Consider the following 15,731-nt stretch of genomic DNA (forward strand, 5'->3'; position numbering starts at 1 on the left):
TGAGGAAAGTTTACGCAGACTGAGCTCTAAAAGCTGTGTGTATTGTGGAATTTCAGGACATTACATATCCACCTGTCCAGTTAAAAGCCCCGGCTCATCAGTAGGTACGAATACGCTGGTGGGCCATACAGGGAGTCTCCCAGCTCCCATTACTCATACTCCTCTCCGTGCTATCCTGTTGTGGGGTGACCGGTTTAAATCTCTCCAGGTACTCATGGACTCGGGCCAACGAGATCTTTATAGACACTACCCTGGTGTCGGAGCTGGGTATCTCCACACAACTCCTCTCCATTCCCATGGACGCCAGAGCACTGGATGGACGCTTTATTGGCATGGTTACCCACGGTACTATTCCTATTAACCTGCGAGTGTCAGGGAATCACATTGAGTCCATGAGATTCCTGCTCATTGAATCTCCTCATGCAGCCATGGTTTTGGGATTGCCGTGGCTCCAGAGGCACACCCCCTGATCGACTGGGCTACGGGTTCTATCCTGGGTTGGAGCCCGTTCTGCCATGTGCATTGCCTCGCCCCTGGACGTCCTCCTACGGCATGGGTAAAGCCTTGGATCTCTCCGCAGTTCCCGTGGAGTATCAGGACCTCTGGGTGGTTTTCAACAAGGCACGTGCGACATCTCTTCCACCGCATCAACCTTATGACTGCGCCATTGACCTCCTCTCTGGCACTACACAGCCTTGGGGCGGCTTTATTCCCTGTCTGGCCTGTAGACCAAGACCATGGAAGGGTACATTGAGAACTCTCTGGGAGCAGGGTTCATTCATCTTTCTTCCTCCCCTGCAGCGCAGGGTTCTTCTTTGTGGAGAAGGACAAAACCCTGCGCCCGTGTATCGACTACCGGGGCCTTAATGACGTCTCGGTAAAGAACCGTTACCCGCTACCACTCCTCTCCTCAGCTTTTGAGCCTGTCCAGGGGGAGACCATATTCTCGAAGTTGGACCTTCGGAACGCCTACCATCTGGTTCGGATTTGGGAAGGAGACGAATGGAAGACAGACTTTAACACAGCTAGTGGGCACTACGAGTATCTGGTTATGCCATTCGGACTGACCAACGCTTCCGCAGTGTTCCAGGCTCTGGTCAATGATGTGCTCCGTGACATGTTGAACTGGTTTGTGTTTGTCTACCTTGACAAAATCCTTGTCTATTCCCATTCGGTTCAGGAGTGTGTTCTCTACGTCCAACAAGTCCTCCAGCACCTCCTGGAGAACTAGTTGTTTGTCAAGGCGAAGAAGTGTGAATTTCATCGCTCCACCATCTCCTTTTTGGGATACGTCATCGCTGCCGGGAACATTTAGATTGATCTGGACAAGGTGAGAGCGGTGGTGGAGTGGCCCCAACCCACGTCCAGAGTGAAGCTTCAACGTTTCCTTGGATTTGCACATTTCTACTGCCACTTCATCCGGGACTACAGTACCCTTGCTTCCACCTCTCTGCACTCACCTCACCCAAGGTTCCATTCACGTGGTCCCCAGCTGCTGACTGGGCGTTTTTGGATCTCAAACATCGGTTCACAACAGCCCCCATCTTAATCCATCCGGACCCGTCCCGTCAGTTCGTAGTGGAGGTTGACGCCTCGGACGTTGGAGTGAGGGCCGTCCTGTCCCAGCGTTCTTCCAAGGACCAAAAGCTGCATCCCTGCGCTTTCCTTTACCATCGTCTTAATCCCCCAGGGTCAAGATTAAGATTCCGCGGCAAGCTCCGGCCGGCCTCCTTCAACCACTCCCTGTTCCTCATCGCCCCTGGTCCCATATATCCCTGAACTTTGTCACTGGTCTCCCTCCGTCTGATGGCAACACCACTGGTGTTGGATCGGTTTTCCAAAGCCACCCATTTAATCCCCCTTCCCAAGTTACCCTCAGCCAAGGAGACGGCCCAACTCATGGTACAGCACGTCTTCCAAATCCATGGACTTCCGGTCGACATAGTCTCGGATCGTGGTCTTCAGTTCTCGTCACGATTCTGGAAGGCTTTCTGCACCCTCATTGGGTCGTCGGCCAGCCAGTCCTCCTGGTTTCATCCTCAATCTAGCGGCCTGTCGAAGCGTGCCCATCAGGACCTGGAGACGACTCTTCGGTGCCTCATCTCGGCCAACCCCACCCACCTGGAGCCAACAACTTGTGTGGGTGGAGTACGCCCAGAACACCCTTCCCTGCTCGGCCACTGGTCTCTTGCCCTCCGAGTGCTCCGTGGGTTATCAGCCCCGGCTCTTCCCTGATCAAGAGGAAGGTCAACATACCCTCGGCTCAGATGTTTGTCCGCCACTGTCGGCATACCTGGAAGAGGTATAGCTGGCACCGGACCCCGGCTACCCGCTATCGTCTCAGGCAGAGGGTATGGCTCTACACTCGGGATCTGCCCCTCCGGGTGGAGTCCTGTAAACTTTTCTCCCGCTTTATCGGCCCTTTCCCCATCTCTAAAGTCCTTAGCCCCACTGTTGTTCGTCTTCTGTTGCCCCGCACCCTCTGTATACATCCCACTTTCCATGTGTCTAGGATTAAACCTCTGTCTCACTGCCCTGTGTCTCCTGTTCCCGTTTCTCTTGCTCTCTAGTTTGTTTTTCTAGTCTTCCCGGATCTGACCTTTCTGCCTGTCCTGACCCTGGCTGCCATTCTGTCCCTGTTTGACCCTGCCTTGAATTATGAACCACTGCCTGCCCTCGACATGCCCTTTTGTATAATAAATATTCTGAGTATCGAACTATTCGCCTCCTGTGTCTGCATCTGGGTCATATCCTGACTCGTGAAACTACTATATACTGCTCACTCTACAGCCTTAAATGTTGATAATTTAAGTACCCTAAGTAAATCCGTATATGCTTTTATCCATTCCTTTCTTTCTCTTTATCCTCTTTCATCCCTCTTTCTTTCTCTGCAGGCCCGTTTGGAGATAGATTCTCTGAGAGATGCTGTAGCCTCCTACCTGTCATCTGAGAGCCAGTAAGGCCCATAGAACCCTCATTGACACTGTACTGTAGTACACCACTACACACCTGTTTACCACACGTACACATACACTACACTTCCATACACTGTGCATACTATACAAATGTACATGAATTACAGCGATTATACATTACTCTCACTTTCATTCCTGTAAATCACATTCATCTTCTAGTCATCATCACCTGGTGGTATATGGAAAAGGAAGCGAAAGCAGAACTTTACCGGCAATCCAACTAGTTTAATCAGGTTCTGTGACTTAATATGAGTCTGTCTTTGTGTTATGGTATGTCTCTCTCTCCTTCTGTGTGTGTGTGTGTGTGTAGTATAATTTGTTGGTGTGTGTGGTGTAGTGTTAACTGTGTGTATCTTGTTTCAGCGCCAGCTTCAAGCAGGCTCTGGAGGTCCTTCCCCAGCTACACAACGGAGCAGACAAAAAGTAAGTCATTCATCGAGGTCATATTTGGAGCAGACAAAAAAAGGAAGTCATTCGTCAAGGTTCAAGCTGGCACTAGAACAAGATTCATGATGAAAAATTCTAATCTGCACAGTACTGCGGGGGATGATTCTACCTCTAATTTTCACTGTCTATGTCTCTTGTTGTCTTCTCTCTCCCTCTCTCTCTCTCTAGGTTACTGGAGGAGCTGCTGAATACGTTTAAGAGCAGTATGCAGCTCCAGCTCACCTGTTTCCAGCCCTCTAATGTCCAGCCTGTCAAGAGATGAGTCTGTACAACGTCTCTTCGACATTACTATAATGGCACTATAGTATCTCTATCAAATATGTGCAATGCCTATTTACTTGCACTGATAAACTCTCGTACCTTTTTTTGTTAAATTGTTATAAGATCTAGAATGGAAACGTGCACACTAGTCTTTTTCACGCTAATCTCATTTTTAGTCTTAGATATGTACACTCATTTTCTGAGTTAATCTCACAGTTAATCTGGGCAGCCCCTCTACTGTGGAATCATGCTAATTATGCTATTGTTAGATGGCCACTCATCTAGAAATCAGCATCCAGTCCCTTGTAGGCAAGCTAGGTCATGCTAGCCTGGTGTTCGAGACACGATTGTCTCTCTTCTACTGAGAAACGAGTCAACATATGTGGTCCCTGATTTCTGTATGTTCATAAAGAAACTGCACATGGCTATTATAATGCTCTGTCCTCTTATTACCGTCTCAATTGCCAAATAAAGACACATTTACATTATTTCTGTTCTTGTAACAGCCACATTTGTGACAGTGAAAGAGAGAGCATATAGTCATCTCTGTCCCATAGACGGTAAGGCCTCAGCCGTTCAACAGTACGTTAGTAGCCAAAACAGTCACCTCAGGTGGTTGTTGTACTGACAGCTCATGTCTGGCACACTAGAGTCTGGGGTAGGGCCGGTTAGGGTATTGGTAGGGCGGGGTGGGGTGGGGAGTGGTCTATGTTAACTCCTTAGTTGCTGGCTATAAAAATGTTGCACAGAGATTCGGTTGTAGGTGTGAGGAGTTAGCCATAACTCAACTGCGATGGATGGTTGCGGTTTTGAAGTGTGTGGTCGTATGTCAGACGTAGTAGTAGTAGACGAAGGCTGCCACACCCATGACTCGTGAGCTGAGTGGTGGGATTATCACAGGGCGCGTCCCTAGAACCGGCACTGTGGGATTTTATCACAAAATATTGTAACATTTTACACACGTTCATGACTGATTATGAAAACATCACTCATTACGAGACAACTCAACACAAAACATGATGGGGACCAGAAATCAACTAGCTCCAACCAAAAATGCTAATAAAAGATCATGAGATTGAAATGTTTTACAACAACATGTAAGTTTTAGTTTTTTATTATTATTAGACAATAATTTGCCATATTATTCTTGGTACTAAATATTGTTTTTTGGGGGGGTGGTCGGGGACACTTGAAAAGGGGATTTCGTCCTGCTAAATTTTGAATAAGTAAATGTTCTTATCGACAAAACAAACCCAAAAACGTGCCAATGTTCTTATTGCCACTATCGACTGTTTCAGATAAGTCAAACCTCAAATGTCTTAATGTGGGCTACATTATCAGCAGCAGCAGCCCATTTTTTCTAAGGCCAGGCAGGGGGAAAGTCATTTAGACGGGGTGTTTTGATTGTCTGTTCTAAACTTAGCTCTGTCTCTGTAGTGTCCACCCACGGATTCATTCACAACAGCAGTAGGTTCAAAGCCCTCAGGTCTCATCCTTCTTCCACCGGTAGACTGTTTACAGCAACAGAGAGGTGAGGAGGGGAGTTTTACACCGCACTTCTGTTCCATTCGGGACGCCACAGGTCCAGGCCTATTAATCAAAACATGTTTACATTGATCTCATTCTCTGAAATAGGTGTTATTGACACTGGCAGTAGGTAGCGGGATTTTTGTAGGTAGATGGAGTGGAAAGTGTCAGGCAAACCAGTTGGTTATCTGTGTTGGTTATCAAAAATCTGTTAATTTGCCATTGTATGTTTTCTCATTTATTTAAGTTGGCTGCATGTGTGCACATATTTCTGTGTGATTACATTGGCAGCCATTTCTCCTCCATAAGGAATTACAATGTGGTATCAAGTGGCGTCATCAGCCTTGTTTACCTTATCAGACCGTGGATAAGTAACCACACAGATGTGTCACTCATTCTGGGGTTTTCACTATTCTTCCATGGAAGTTAAAATGTTGTTTGGCATGTCAAAGGCACCCCAGGAAACAGTTCTAAACCCTCTTCAGTTCTATGCCTCTCTGGGACGGAAAGAGTGACCGACCTCTTCCTCCTCCCCTGGTGATGTCATCACCCATTGTTTATGACCGCGTTCTCCTGCGAGTGTGTTTGATTAACCAGCATCATCCTGCATCTGAACCAGGCTTCCTGTACACACACACACACAAAGCATGTCACTTCTCACAAATCCCTTATCTAACATGAGCCCTCTTTCTATTCATTTGATGTATGTCTCAAAACATGCAACGTTTTTGCTTGAAACATTTTAATTATTCCTTTACAAAACATTCCCAATGTATGACACAGTGAGCCAATCCAAAGGTTCGGCATGCTAGTACGTGTTTCAGTGTGGTCGAATCTCAGTGGTAGTCTTTGGTCATCTCTGAACTGCAGTATTTGTGATTGAGAAAATGTGATGTGATACACTAGAAGTAACAGGTCAAATGTATTTACAGAAGAAAGCATGTCAACATCAGTATGGCCATACTACACACGCTCATACAATAAAATGCAGATACAAAAACACACACACACGACTCTAGAGCATGTCGATACAATCACTACAGCTGTCAGTTCTGTTGTCACAAAGTGGACCTTGCAAAACGGCGGTCAAGTTTGAGTCTTTAAGGCCAAAGGATGGCTCCCTGAGAGTAGTTGAAATACAGTTTGATCCATAAGAATTTGGGGTGTTGACTCCCTTACAACACACATCTATACAGCATACAACTATCTGTTAGTCTCTTCAGTGGTCCCAGTGTATGTTCCTCCATGGCCTGGTTAAGTTCAGTTTGGCTTGGATTGACATAGTTCTGCTTCAGCTTTGATGGAAATGTGTGATCCAGAGTACAGTGTGACGACTCTCTCCTCGGCTTTCCTCTCTCCCTCTCTTCTCCTCTCCCCATGTCCTGCACCGCAGTCTGACTGTGATCAGAGATGGTCAGATTAGTCAGTCCTGCAGGGTGTTGCTATGGTGATGTGTGATGACCCTCTGGTAGTCCTCGGTTACGGAAGGGGTCATGCTGTGTTCCGTGACTCCAGGGAGAGGGAGGTCGTAGCTGCGGTAGTAGTGTCCGCTGGTCTGCTGGTGCTGGGTGTAGTACAGGAGCTGCCTGGCAAACATGGGTTCCACCTGCAGGAGTGGAGGGGAACAGCAGGGATTACTACTGGTGTCACTGAGAGGTGGTGGTGATAAGGGGGTGAAATAGCACTTATAGTACAGTCCCCCTTCTATGTATGAGTGTGGGTGTTACAAGGAATCAAACTGATATTTTGTGAGAGATCGATGGAGGTTACGGGGTATATAGAGGGCCAGGATTAGGTGATGGGGTGTGAGTAAAGTAGAGAGGGGCATTGTAGACCGGTAGAGGTCATGTTGATGTTAGGGGATGGTTATATACCTGTACAGTGAGGGTCCTCTGTCTCTGGGGATCCAGACACTCGTCTCCGAAGCTCAGCAGCACCTGGAGACGTGGAGGTGGCCGACAGTGGAGGGCATAGCCCTGCAACTCTGGTAGACAGAGAGAAATCGAGGTTAATAGGGTCTAGAGGGTTAGGTACAGAGGAGCGGCATGGAGAGGGGCGACTGTGGAGGGAATAACCCTGCAGCTCTGAGATAGCAGAAGAGAGAGGGGTGGTAGAGAAAATTGATTGTAGCTCTGAGAGACGGAAGTAGAGAGGGATTAAATCTAGAGGATAGGGTTGGGTAGAGAAGTTTGCAAGGAGGGGACATTGGGTCGATAAAGGGTTAATTTAATTTTGGCCAAAGGGAATTCCTATGAACTGGTGTGGTGACTTTAGAAGTCATGTGACTGGGTGGAAAGTCCTGTGTCTATATGCAAATTAGACCAATCAGACTGAACACATCTGTGGTAGGGCAAGGTGGGCGGGGATGAGGTCACATAACTGTGTGTAATGTCCTATTCTTAAAAGTGTGTGGTGGGGAGTATGGAGGCAATCTCAACATAATATTTACAGGAAAGGAGGACGTGTCTGCTTCCTGGCCACGACCAGGAAACAGCATGACAACAGTGTGTGGTTTAGTTTGCCAGTGAATGAGATGCGTGCACGTGTGCGCCTGCCTGCCTGCCTGCAGTTTACGTTAACTTACCTGTGAGGTAGTCCTGTGTGTGCAGTAGTTTACAGGTGTGTTCTCTCTCCAGCTTGTTGGGTTTGTCTACGTAGGATGATAACCCTCCCTCCCAGAACACTCTCTCCTGGCACAGCCGCCGGGCGTAGAGGCCATCTGGGGCCATCCACAGTAGCACGCCCCTCTCCAGGGTACAACCAGGGGGGCTGGGAGGACACTCCTCCCCCCTCCCCAGGGCTGGGAGGCTGTCCAGGGGTAGGGGTACCAGGTCTGGACCCACAGTGGGGGAATAAAGCTTTTCGTCTGGGGAACAGGGAGCGATGCGACAGCCCTCTGGACTGGAGGTGGTCACCTCCCTCCACAGAGAGTCCCGGTAAAACACTGACACATGTAACCGCATATCTGGGGTGGAGGGAGGAGCACAGGTAAGAGAAACAGCATAAAAATCAGAGTATTTAGCAAACTCTTGAAATACAGTATCAATTTGCCTTAAATATAAAGCGCAATTACGTGGACTAAAATCAAAATATTATTTGTAAGTCCAATTTGAAGTAAATGAGCGTGTGTATACTGTACCTGAGAGTGCCTCTGCTGATCTCACGCTGGTGTCCAGTGTGAAGGGGGAGGGCTGGGCGTCAGTAGCGCTGTAGGTGTAGAAGGACCCTGTGATCTGGTACCCTGCAAACGCAGAGAGACAGGACCTCAATAAAGGCACGTAATTCCAACACACCAGAAAAGCATACACGCAAACATCATGAGCCTGAATCGACGATCACACATTGAGGTCAATGGAAGACTTATGCAAAAAAAGTGAGTTATTTGAGCAGATGTCAAGTTAGGGTTTAGGCTCATGAGAGCTCTGCATAACTACAGATACATAACAGCTGCACAGCCTACATTAGATTCTATCACACAAGTAAAAGATATATGCTGTGTTATTAGGCCTACCGTTGTCCATGCTGGGCCCCTGGGCCCAAGATAGGCTGCGTGAGGGGTAGGGGCACTGGGCATAGGGCAGCTCAGGAAGAGAGGCCTGCTCTGGAAGATAGTCCTTCATCCAGCCTCGCTCTGTACTGGGCATGTACCCAGACATCTATAGAGAAAGAGATATCTGTCAGTCAAACAATCACCTCTACACACGGGACCAACTAAGATTCATAATATGAATGGAAGAGGAAGTATCACTAAGACTGGGCTCATGTGATATTGTGCGCTAATCACTCAATGTGCGTACTAGTGTGTCTGTGTGCGTTCATGCCTGAAAGGGTGGGTTCTGAGTCCCTCGTGATGTTGATGACACACTCGCCAGTCCATGCAGCTGTTCTCTTCACTCTCTCACTCACTAACACACATACAGACACACACGCCACAAACAAAACCGCTAAGAGGTGAGAGTTTACAGATGACCATAATTACCTGTGGCTGCAGGGCGGGGTATGAGGGTAGCATGGGGTAACTCAGAGGACTCAGGGGGCTGCCACCATCCTCCTGTTTGGATCCTGATAGCAAGAAATCTGTTACACAGGAGTAATAATTTAAACACACACCACATGAGTAATCACACACAGACATTTCAACGCACTCTTAAATTACGAGAGGGTAGATAGTCTTGATTATTCATGTGTAATTAAACTACTATCATAAAAGTTCATAACGAATATGAAGTAGACAGAGAGAGCAAATGGATGGATGAAACTACAGTCTTGTGGTTTGGCAGCCTGATTTTCCAGTATACTGAAATGTTTCTATTGTTTCTATTATTTGCACATAAGTCACTGGCCCCTATCAAAACCTGCTGGGGCATTCAGTGTGTGGGTGCCATCTGTGTTTCCTTCTGATAGTGGTGCATATAACAAAAACATGTATATATGAAAGCTGATTCAATAACTCTATAGGTTTTTCCACAAATTTCATCATTTGAATTAATTATAAACTGCAACGTAAAATTACAGCATGAATCCTAGGCCACTATATTTAAAGTAAATGCAAAATAAATTAAACTGACGCTTCTTGGCGCACTCCGGGATGATCCGGTAGACTTTGTAAGGGTCTGAGATGTCCAGCTGACTTCGCTGCACGAGCTCCTCGAAGTCGTTACTTTTGTTGAGCGCGCACCGCAGGCGCGTCTTCCACGTTGGCGGGTCCAGTTTGTCGATGCCCTCCCGAAACTTGCCTTTAAACAGCGCCCAAGCCTGCAGAAAAGTCACAGAAAACGAAGTCGTCAGACACGGGTAACGAATCACCGGTGCAGTTGTGCATGAGTTGGTACATCCTAAATCCTATGCGTAATGGATTTGGCACCTCAACCTGCCCAAAGCTTAGTTGTAGTTAGTAGTTGTAGCAGTAGCTTTTATTCGTTGTAGGCCTAGTAGTTGTAAAACAACTTTATTATGCTGTTAGTTTTTTTGTTGTATTATTATTATTATTTCATTGTTATTATTACAAGACAGTAGTTGCTATATTATTCTTGTTACTAAGTATTTTTAAAATATATTTATATTTGGACACTTGAAAACGAGATGCTACCGCTACAGCTAAGTCTGTTATCTAACCTGTTGCCTCGTCACTTTACCCCTACTTATATGTACATAGCTACCTCAATTATCTCGTACCTCTGCACATCGACTCGGTACTGGTACTTCCTGTATATAGGCATGTTATTTTTACTCGTTATTGTGCATTTATTCCTCGTGTCACTATTTCTATTTGTTATATCTTTATTTTTAACTCTGTGTTGTTGGGAAATGACCCATAAGTAAGCATTTCACTGTTAATCTACACCTGTTGTTTACGAAGCATGTTACAAATAATATTTGATTTGATTCAAGTTATTTTATCCTGCACAATTTCAAATAAATAAAAGGCACCTACTTAACTCATCACTAGTCTAATTGTACTGTGTGTGGCTCCTTGTGTGGCTCAAATGTATGCACTCACTACTGTAAGTAGCTCTGAAGAAGAGTGTCTGCTAAAATATTAAAATGTAATAGCCTACACATCTCTCGCACATGCAGTGCGTAAATGCAGAAAGTTGGAGACATTCATTTGAGGCCCCGTACCATACAGTAGCCTACCTTGAAGAGAGCGGCATCCTCGTCCCGGTTGTAGTCCTGCTTGCCCGCGTGCTTCCATGGTATCCTGAAGATGCTCTTGTCTTCGTTCTCCCAGACCAGGCCCGGGTACTTCCCGGTATCCACCTGCTCGATTAGCCACGAGCGGAGCTTTCCGTTCCCACAGCTCACCGTAGACATCCCGTAGTCCGACTCAGGGTTCATCTCTAGCCAAGATCATGGACATGGTCAGGACAGTATAGGCTATATTGGTAAATATTATAGGTACTAAGATATTTTGACTACAAATTATCCATAACACATTAATTTGCCTAAAAATATCTGCAAAAATGTTATTGCTTGAGTTTGTGTCAAATTGCTTTCGTATACTAAACTTGCATACCAATTATGTAAATTGAATTCAAATAATTTAAGAATAGGCTACATTCACTTTTGAACACTTACTTGCATGTGAACGTGTTTTTTTGCTGCAGGTAGCCTATATATTTGAGCGGGAGCAGAGCAAATGTCCTTGACTTACCGCTGAAACTCGAAACCCCTTTGAGTTTTGAAATCAATCAGTCTCGAAAGATCATAATGCAGCGTGACAACTCAATTTAAATCAGTTGTAGATGGGGGCGGGGCGAAATGAAGTCGAGCGTGGATGCTGGGCTGTTCGCGTCTGTGAAACTTCATGCTGCGCATGACTCCCGTAAGCAGCAGGGGAAACCCTCGCGAACGTCAGTCGCAGAAAAAGACACCCGCAACGCTGGAAAGTGAGACAATCTGTTCACCAGTCGAGAGCAAAGCAATTCTTTGAAATTACATAAACCAATGATATAGGATAATTCTACATCCTGTCACGGAAAGCCTAAGCCTATATTATATTATAACATCTGTCTCCAGTAGGCTATACATGTAGGTTATAAATGAATAGAAGTCTATCAATCGAAATCCAACTTTCAAATAAAGACCCAACAAACTTAATCAGAGACCAATTTTTTAATTAGTAGCCTATGTAATCATTCTAATTCCTAAAGTCATAGGCTAATTATCATTGTGATAAAGAAGATTGCCTAGTGGGGATAAAATGAAAATGTGGCTGTGCTTGGTGATATAGGCTAACTTCAACCACCTCTGTATGCATGGAAACAGTAGACACATTTTAAGTACTTTTTTATAAGTCATGGTCAAGAATAATCCATCAAAATCTCTGTTGGTCTACAAAGATACAGTGCTGCGTTTCACATAACTTTTAGGCCTATGTCACATTCCTGACCTGTTTTCTGTTGTTTTTGTATGTGTTTGACGGTCAGGGCGTGAGTTTGGGTGGGTAGTCTATGTTATGTGTTTCTATGTTGGTTAAAGGGTGACCTGATATGGCTCTCAATTAGAGGCAGGTGGTTTTCATTTCCTCTGATTGAGAGCCATATTAAGGTAGGTGTTTTCACATTGATTGTTGTGGGTGGTTGTCTCCTGTGTCAGTGTATGTTACGCCACGCGGGACTGTTTCGGTTTTGTTTGTTCGTTCGTTTTATGTAGTCAGTTTTCCTGTTCTTGCGTTCTTCGTGTTTCATGTAAGTTCGTCGTCCAGGTCTGTCTACGTCGTTTGTTGTTTTGTAATTTATTCAAGTGTTCGTCGTGTTTTCTGTTTTGTTTATTAAAAATCATGTCTATTCACAACGCTGCATTTTGGTCTAATCCTTGCTACTCCTCTTCGGATGAGGAGAAGGAGGAAGCCCGTTACAGAACCACCCACCAAACCCGGATCAAGCAGCGGGACCACGAACAGTGGTCCACGAAAAAAGGATTGCAGGATTTCTGGAGTTGGGAGGAAATCATAGAGGGAAAAGGACCCTGGGCTAAGGTGGGAGTGAATCGCCGCTTTGAGGAGGAGAAGGAGGCAGCCACAGCCCAAAACCGCAGATATGAAGGTACGCGGCTAGCAAGGAAGCCCGAGAAGAAACCCCAAAAATTTCTTGGGGGGGGGCTAAGAGGTAGTGGGCCAAGGGCAGGTAGGAGACCTGCGCCCACTTCTCAGGCTAACTGTGGAGAGCGGGAGTACGGGCAGACACCGTGTTACGCAGTAGAGCGCACGGTGTCTCCTGTACGTGTGCATAGCCCGGTGCGGGTTATTCCACCTCCCCGCACTGGTAGGGCTAGATTGAGCGTTGAGCCGGATGTCATGAAGCCGGCCCTACATATCTGGCCACCAGTACGCCTCCTCGGGCCGGCTTACATGGCACCAGCCTTACGCATGCTGTCCCTGGTTCGCCTACATAGCCCGGTGCGGGTTATTCCACCTCCCCGCACTGGTCGGGCGACGGGGAGTATTCAACCAGGTAAGGTTGGGCAGGCTCAATGCTCAAGGGAGCCAGTACGCCTGCACGGTCCGGTATTTCCGGCGCCACCTTCCCGCCCCAGCCTAGTACTACCAGTGCCTACACCACGCACCAGGCTTCCAGTGCGTTTCCAGAGCCCTGTTCCTCCTCCACGCACTCTCCCTATGGTGCGTGTCTCCAGCCCAGTGCCTCCAGTTCTGGCACCACGCACGAAGCCACCTGTGCGTCTCCAGAGCCCTGTACGCACTGTTCCTTCTCCCCGCACTCGCCCTGAGGTGCGTGCCCTCAGCCCGGTACCTCCAGTTCCGGTACCACGCACCAGGCCTATAGTGCGCTTCGAGAGGTCAGTGTGCCCTGTCCCTGCTCCCCGCACTAGCCTTGAAGTGCGTGTCTCCAGTCCGGTGCCTCCAGTTCCGGCACCACGCACCAGGCCTACAGTGCGCCTCATCCGGCCAGAACCATCCGTCTGCCCAGTGCCATCTGAGCCATCCGTCTCCCCAGCGCCGTCTGAGCCATCTGTCTGCCCAGCGCCGTCTGAGCCATCTGTCTGCCCAGCGCCGTCTGAGCCATCTGTCTGCCCAGCGCCGTCTGAGCCATCTGTCTGCCCAGCGCCGTCTGAGCCATCCGTCTGTCCAGCGCCGTCTGAGCCATCCGTCTGCCCAACGCCGTCTGAGCCATCCGTCTGCCCAGCGCCTTCTGAGCCATCCGTCTGCCCAGCGCCTTCTGAGCCATCCGTCTGCCCAGCGCCTTCTGAGCCATCCGTCTGCCCAGCGCCTTCTGAGCCATCCGTCTGCCCAGCGCCTTCTGAGCCATCCGTCTGCCCAGCGCCTTCTGAGCCATCCGTCTGCCCAGCGCCTTCTGAGCCATCCGTCTGCCACGAGCCATTAGAGCCGCCCGTCTGTCCCGAGCCATTAGAGCCGTCCGTCAGTCAGGAGCCGCTAGAGCCGTCCGTCAGTCAGGAGCTGCCAGAGCCGCCAGCCAGTCAGGAGCTGCCAGAGCCGCCAGCCAGTCAGGAGCTGCCAGAGCCGCCAGCCAGTCAGGAGCTGCCAGAGCCGCCAGCCAGTCAGGAGCTGCCAGAGCCGCCAGCCAGTCAGGAGCTGCCAGAGCTGCCCTACAGTCATGAGCTGCCCTACAGTCATGAGCTGCCCTACAGTCATGAGCTGCCCTCCAGTCATGAGCTGCCCTCCAGTCATGAGCTGCCCTCCAGTCATGAGCTGCCCTCCAGTCAGGAGCTGCCCTCCAGTCAGGAGCTGCCCTCCAGTCCGGAGCTGCCACCCAGTCCGGAGCTGCCACCCAGTCCGGAGCTGCCACCCAGTCCGGAGCTGCCACCCAGTCCGGAGCTGCCACCCAGTCCGGAGCTGCCATTAGTACAGAGTTGTCCCTCTGTCCGGAGCTACCTCTCTGTCCTGAGCTACCTCTCTGTCCTGAGCTACCTCTCTGTCCTTAGCTACCTCTCTGTCCTGAGCTACCTCTCTGGCCTGAGCTACCTCTCGTTCCTGAGTTGTCTCCTCTATGTAGGAGGGGCCTTAGTGAAGGTTCCTGGACCATGGTCGGGGGCGAGGGTCGCCACTCAAAGGACGCTAAGGAGGGGGACAAAGACAGTGGTGGAGTGGTGTCCTCGTCCACCGCCGGAGCCGCCACCGCGGACAGATGCCCACCCAGACCCTCCCCTTGAGTTTTAGGGGTGCGCCCGGAGTTCGCACCTTGAGGGGGGGGTTCTGTCACGTTCCTGACCTGTTTTCTGTTGTTTTTGTATGTGTTTGACGGTCAGGGCGTGAGTTTGGGTGGGTAGTCTATGTTATGTGTTTCTATGTTGGTTAAAGGGTGACCTGATATGGCTCTCAATTAGAGGCAGGTGGTTTTCATTTCCTCTGATTGAGAGCCATATTAAGGTAGGTGTTTTCACATTGATTGTTGTGGGTGGTTGTCTCCTGTGTCAGTGTATGTTACGCCACGCGGGACTGTTTCGGTTTTGTTTGTTCGTTCGTTTTATGTAGTCAGTTTTCCTGTTCTTGCGTTCTTCGTGTTTCATGTAAGTTCGTCGTCCAGGTCTGTCTACGTCGTTTGTTGTTTTGTAATTTATTCAAGTGTTCGTCGTGTTTTCTGTTTTGTTTATTAAAAATCATGTCTATTCACAACGCTGCATTTTGGTCTAATCCTTGCTACTCCTCTTCGGATGAGGAGAAGGAGGAAGCCCGTTACAGCCTATGAATATACAGAGATGTATTCCTCGTATTAGGCTAAACACAAAGCACACACACAAACCCACACACGTCACACTCCCAGAGGGGGAGGGAGTGTGTATGGACAGGAGTGGGGGAGATGATAGAAGTTCGAGGTTTACTCTCTCTCTCTCTGTGTGTGTGTAATGTAGGCTTGTAATGTATCTTTCCTGGGCATTCAGATTGACTGCTCTTGCATGTTGCTGTGACTGTTAGGGGAGAGCAAGAACCCAGTCGCACACAGGGACCACTGAGAAATCCCCTCATGACAACCTGTACATTTTTTGTAATCAACATTTTCCAGTTGGTCTAACCTACAGTTGGTTGAACTGAATAAGAAACTC

The 15,731-nt window shown here is 48.2% G+C and overlaps 2 protein-coding genes across 6 annotated transcripts in view; one reads left to right on the forward strand and one right to left on the reverse strand.

Annotated features, from left to right (window-relative positions):
- The window catches only part of LOC120052634 (exocyst complex component 2-like), an 88,815-nt gene extending 84,579 nt beyond the window's left edge, over nt 1–4,236 (forward strand). For 3 of the 5 annotated variants that reach the window (XM_038999668.1, XM_038999666.1, XM_038999667.1), the window contains exons 28-30: nt 2,895–2,956; nt 3,339–3,398; nt 3,591–4,236. In XM_038999668.1, coding sequence (XP_038855596.1) covers nt 2,895–2,956; nt 3,339–3,398; nt 3,591–3,684 — 216 coding nt within the window. In that variant the 3' untranslated portion in view covers nt 3,685–4,236. The remainder of the gene's footprint in view (nt 1–2,894; nt 2,957–3,338; nt 3,399–3,590) is intronic. The other 2 variants (XM_038999669.1, XM_038999670.1) reach the window with 2 other exon arrangements.
- Nucleotides 4,237–5,935: 1,699 nt separating this feature from the next.
- On the reverse strand, nt 5,936–11,400 carry irf4l (interferon regulatory factor 4 like). The gene is made up of 9 exons (XM_038998778.1): nt 11,365–11,400; nt 10,848–11,050; nt 9,779–9,965; nt 9,190–9,287; nt 8,722–8,866; nt 8,350–8,451; nt 7,795–8,175; nt 7,085–7,194; nt 5,936–6,816 (listed from the first exon to the last, which is right to left on the reverse strand). Exons 2-9 carry the CDS (start codon nt 11,046–11,048, stop codon nt 6,634–6,636), a joined length of 1,407 nt encoding a protein of 468 aa, XP_038854706.1. The 5' UTR covers nt 11,049–11,050; nt 11,365–11,400; the 3' UTR covers nt 5,936–6,633.
- Between the last annotated feature and the right edge of the window lie 4,331 nt (nt 11,401–15,731).

The sequence above is a fragment of the Salvelinus namaycush genome, chromosome 8, assembly GCF_016432855.1.
Source record: "Salvelinus namaycush isolate Seneca chromosome 8, SaNama_1.0, whole genome shotgun sequence".
Lineage (NCBI taxonomy): Eukaryota > Metazoa > Chordata > Actinopteri > Salmoniformes > Salmonidae > Salvelinus > Salvelinus namaycush.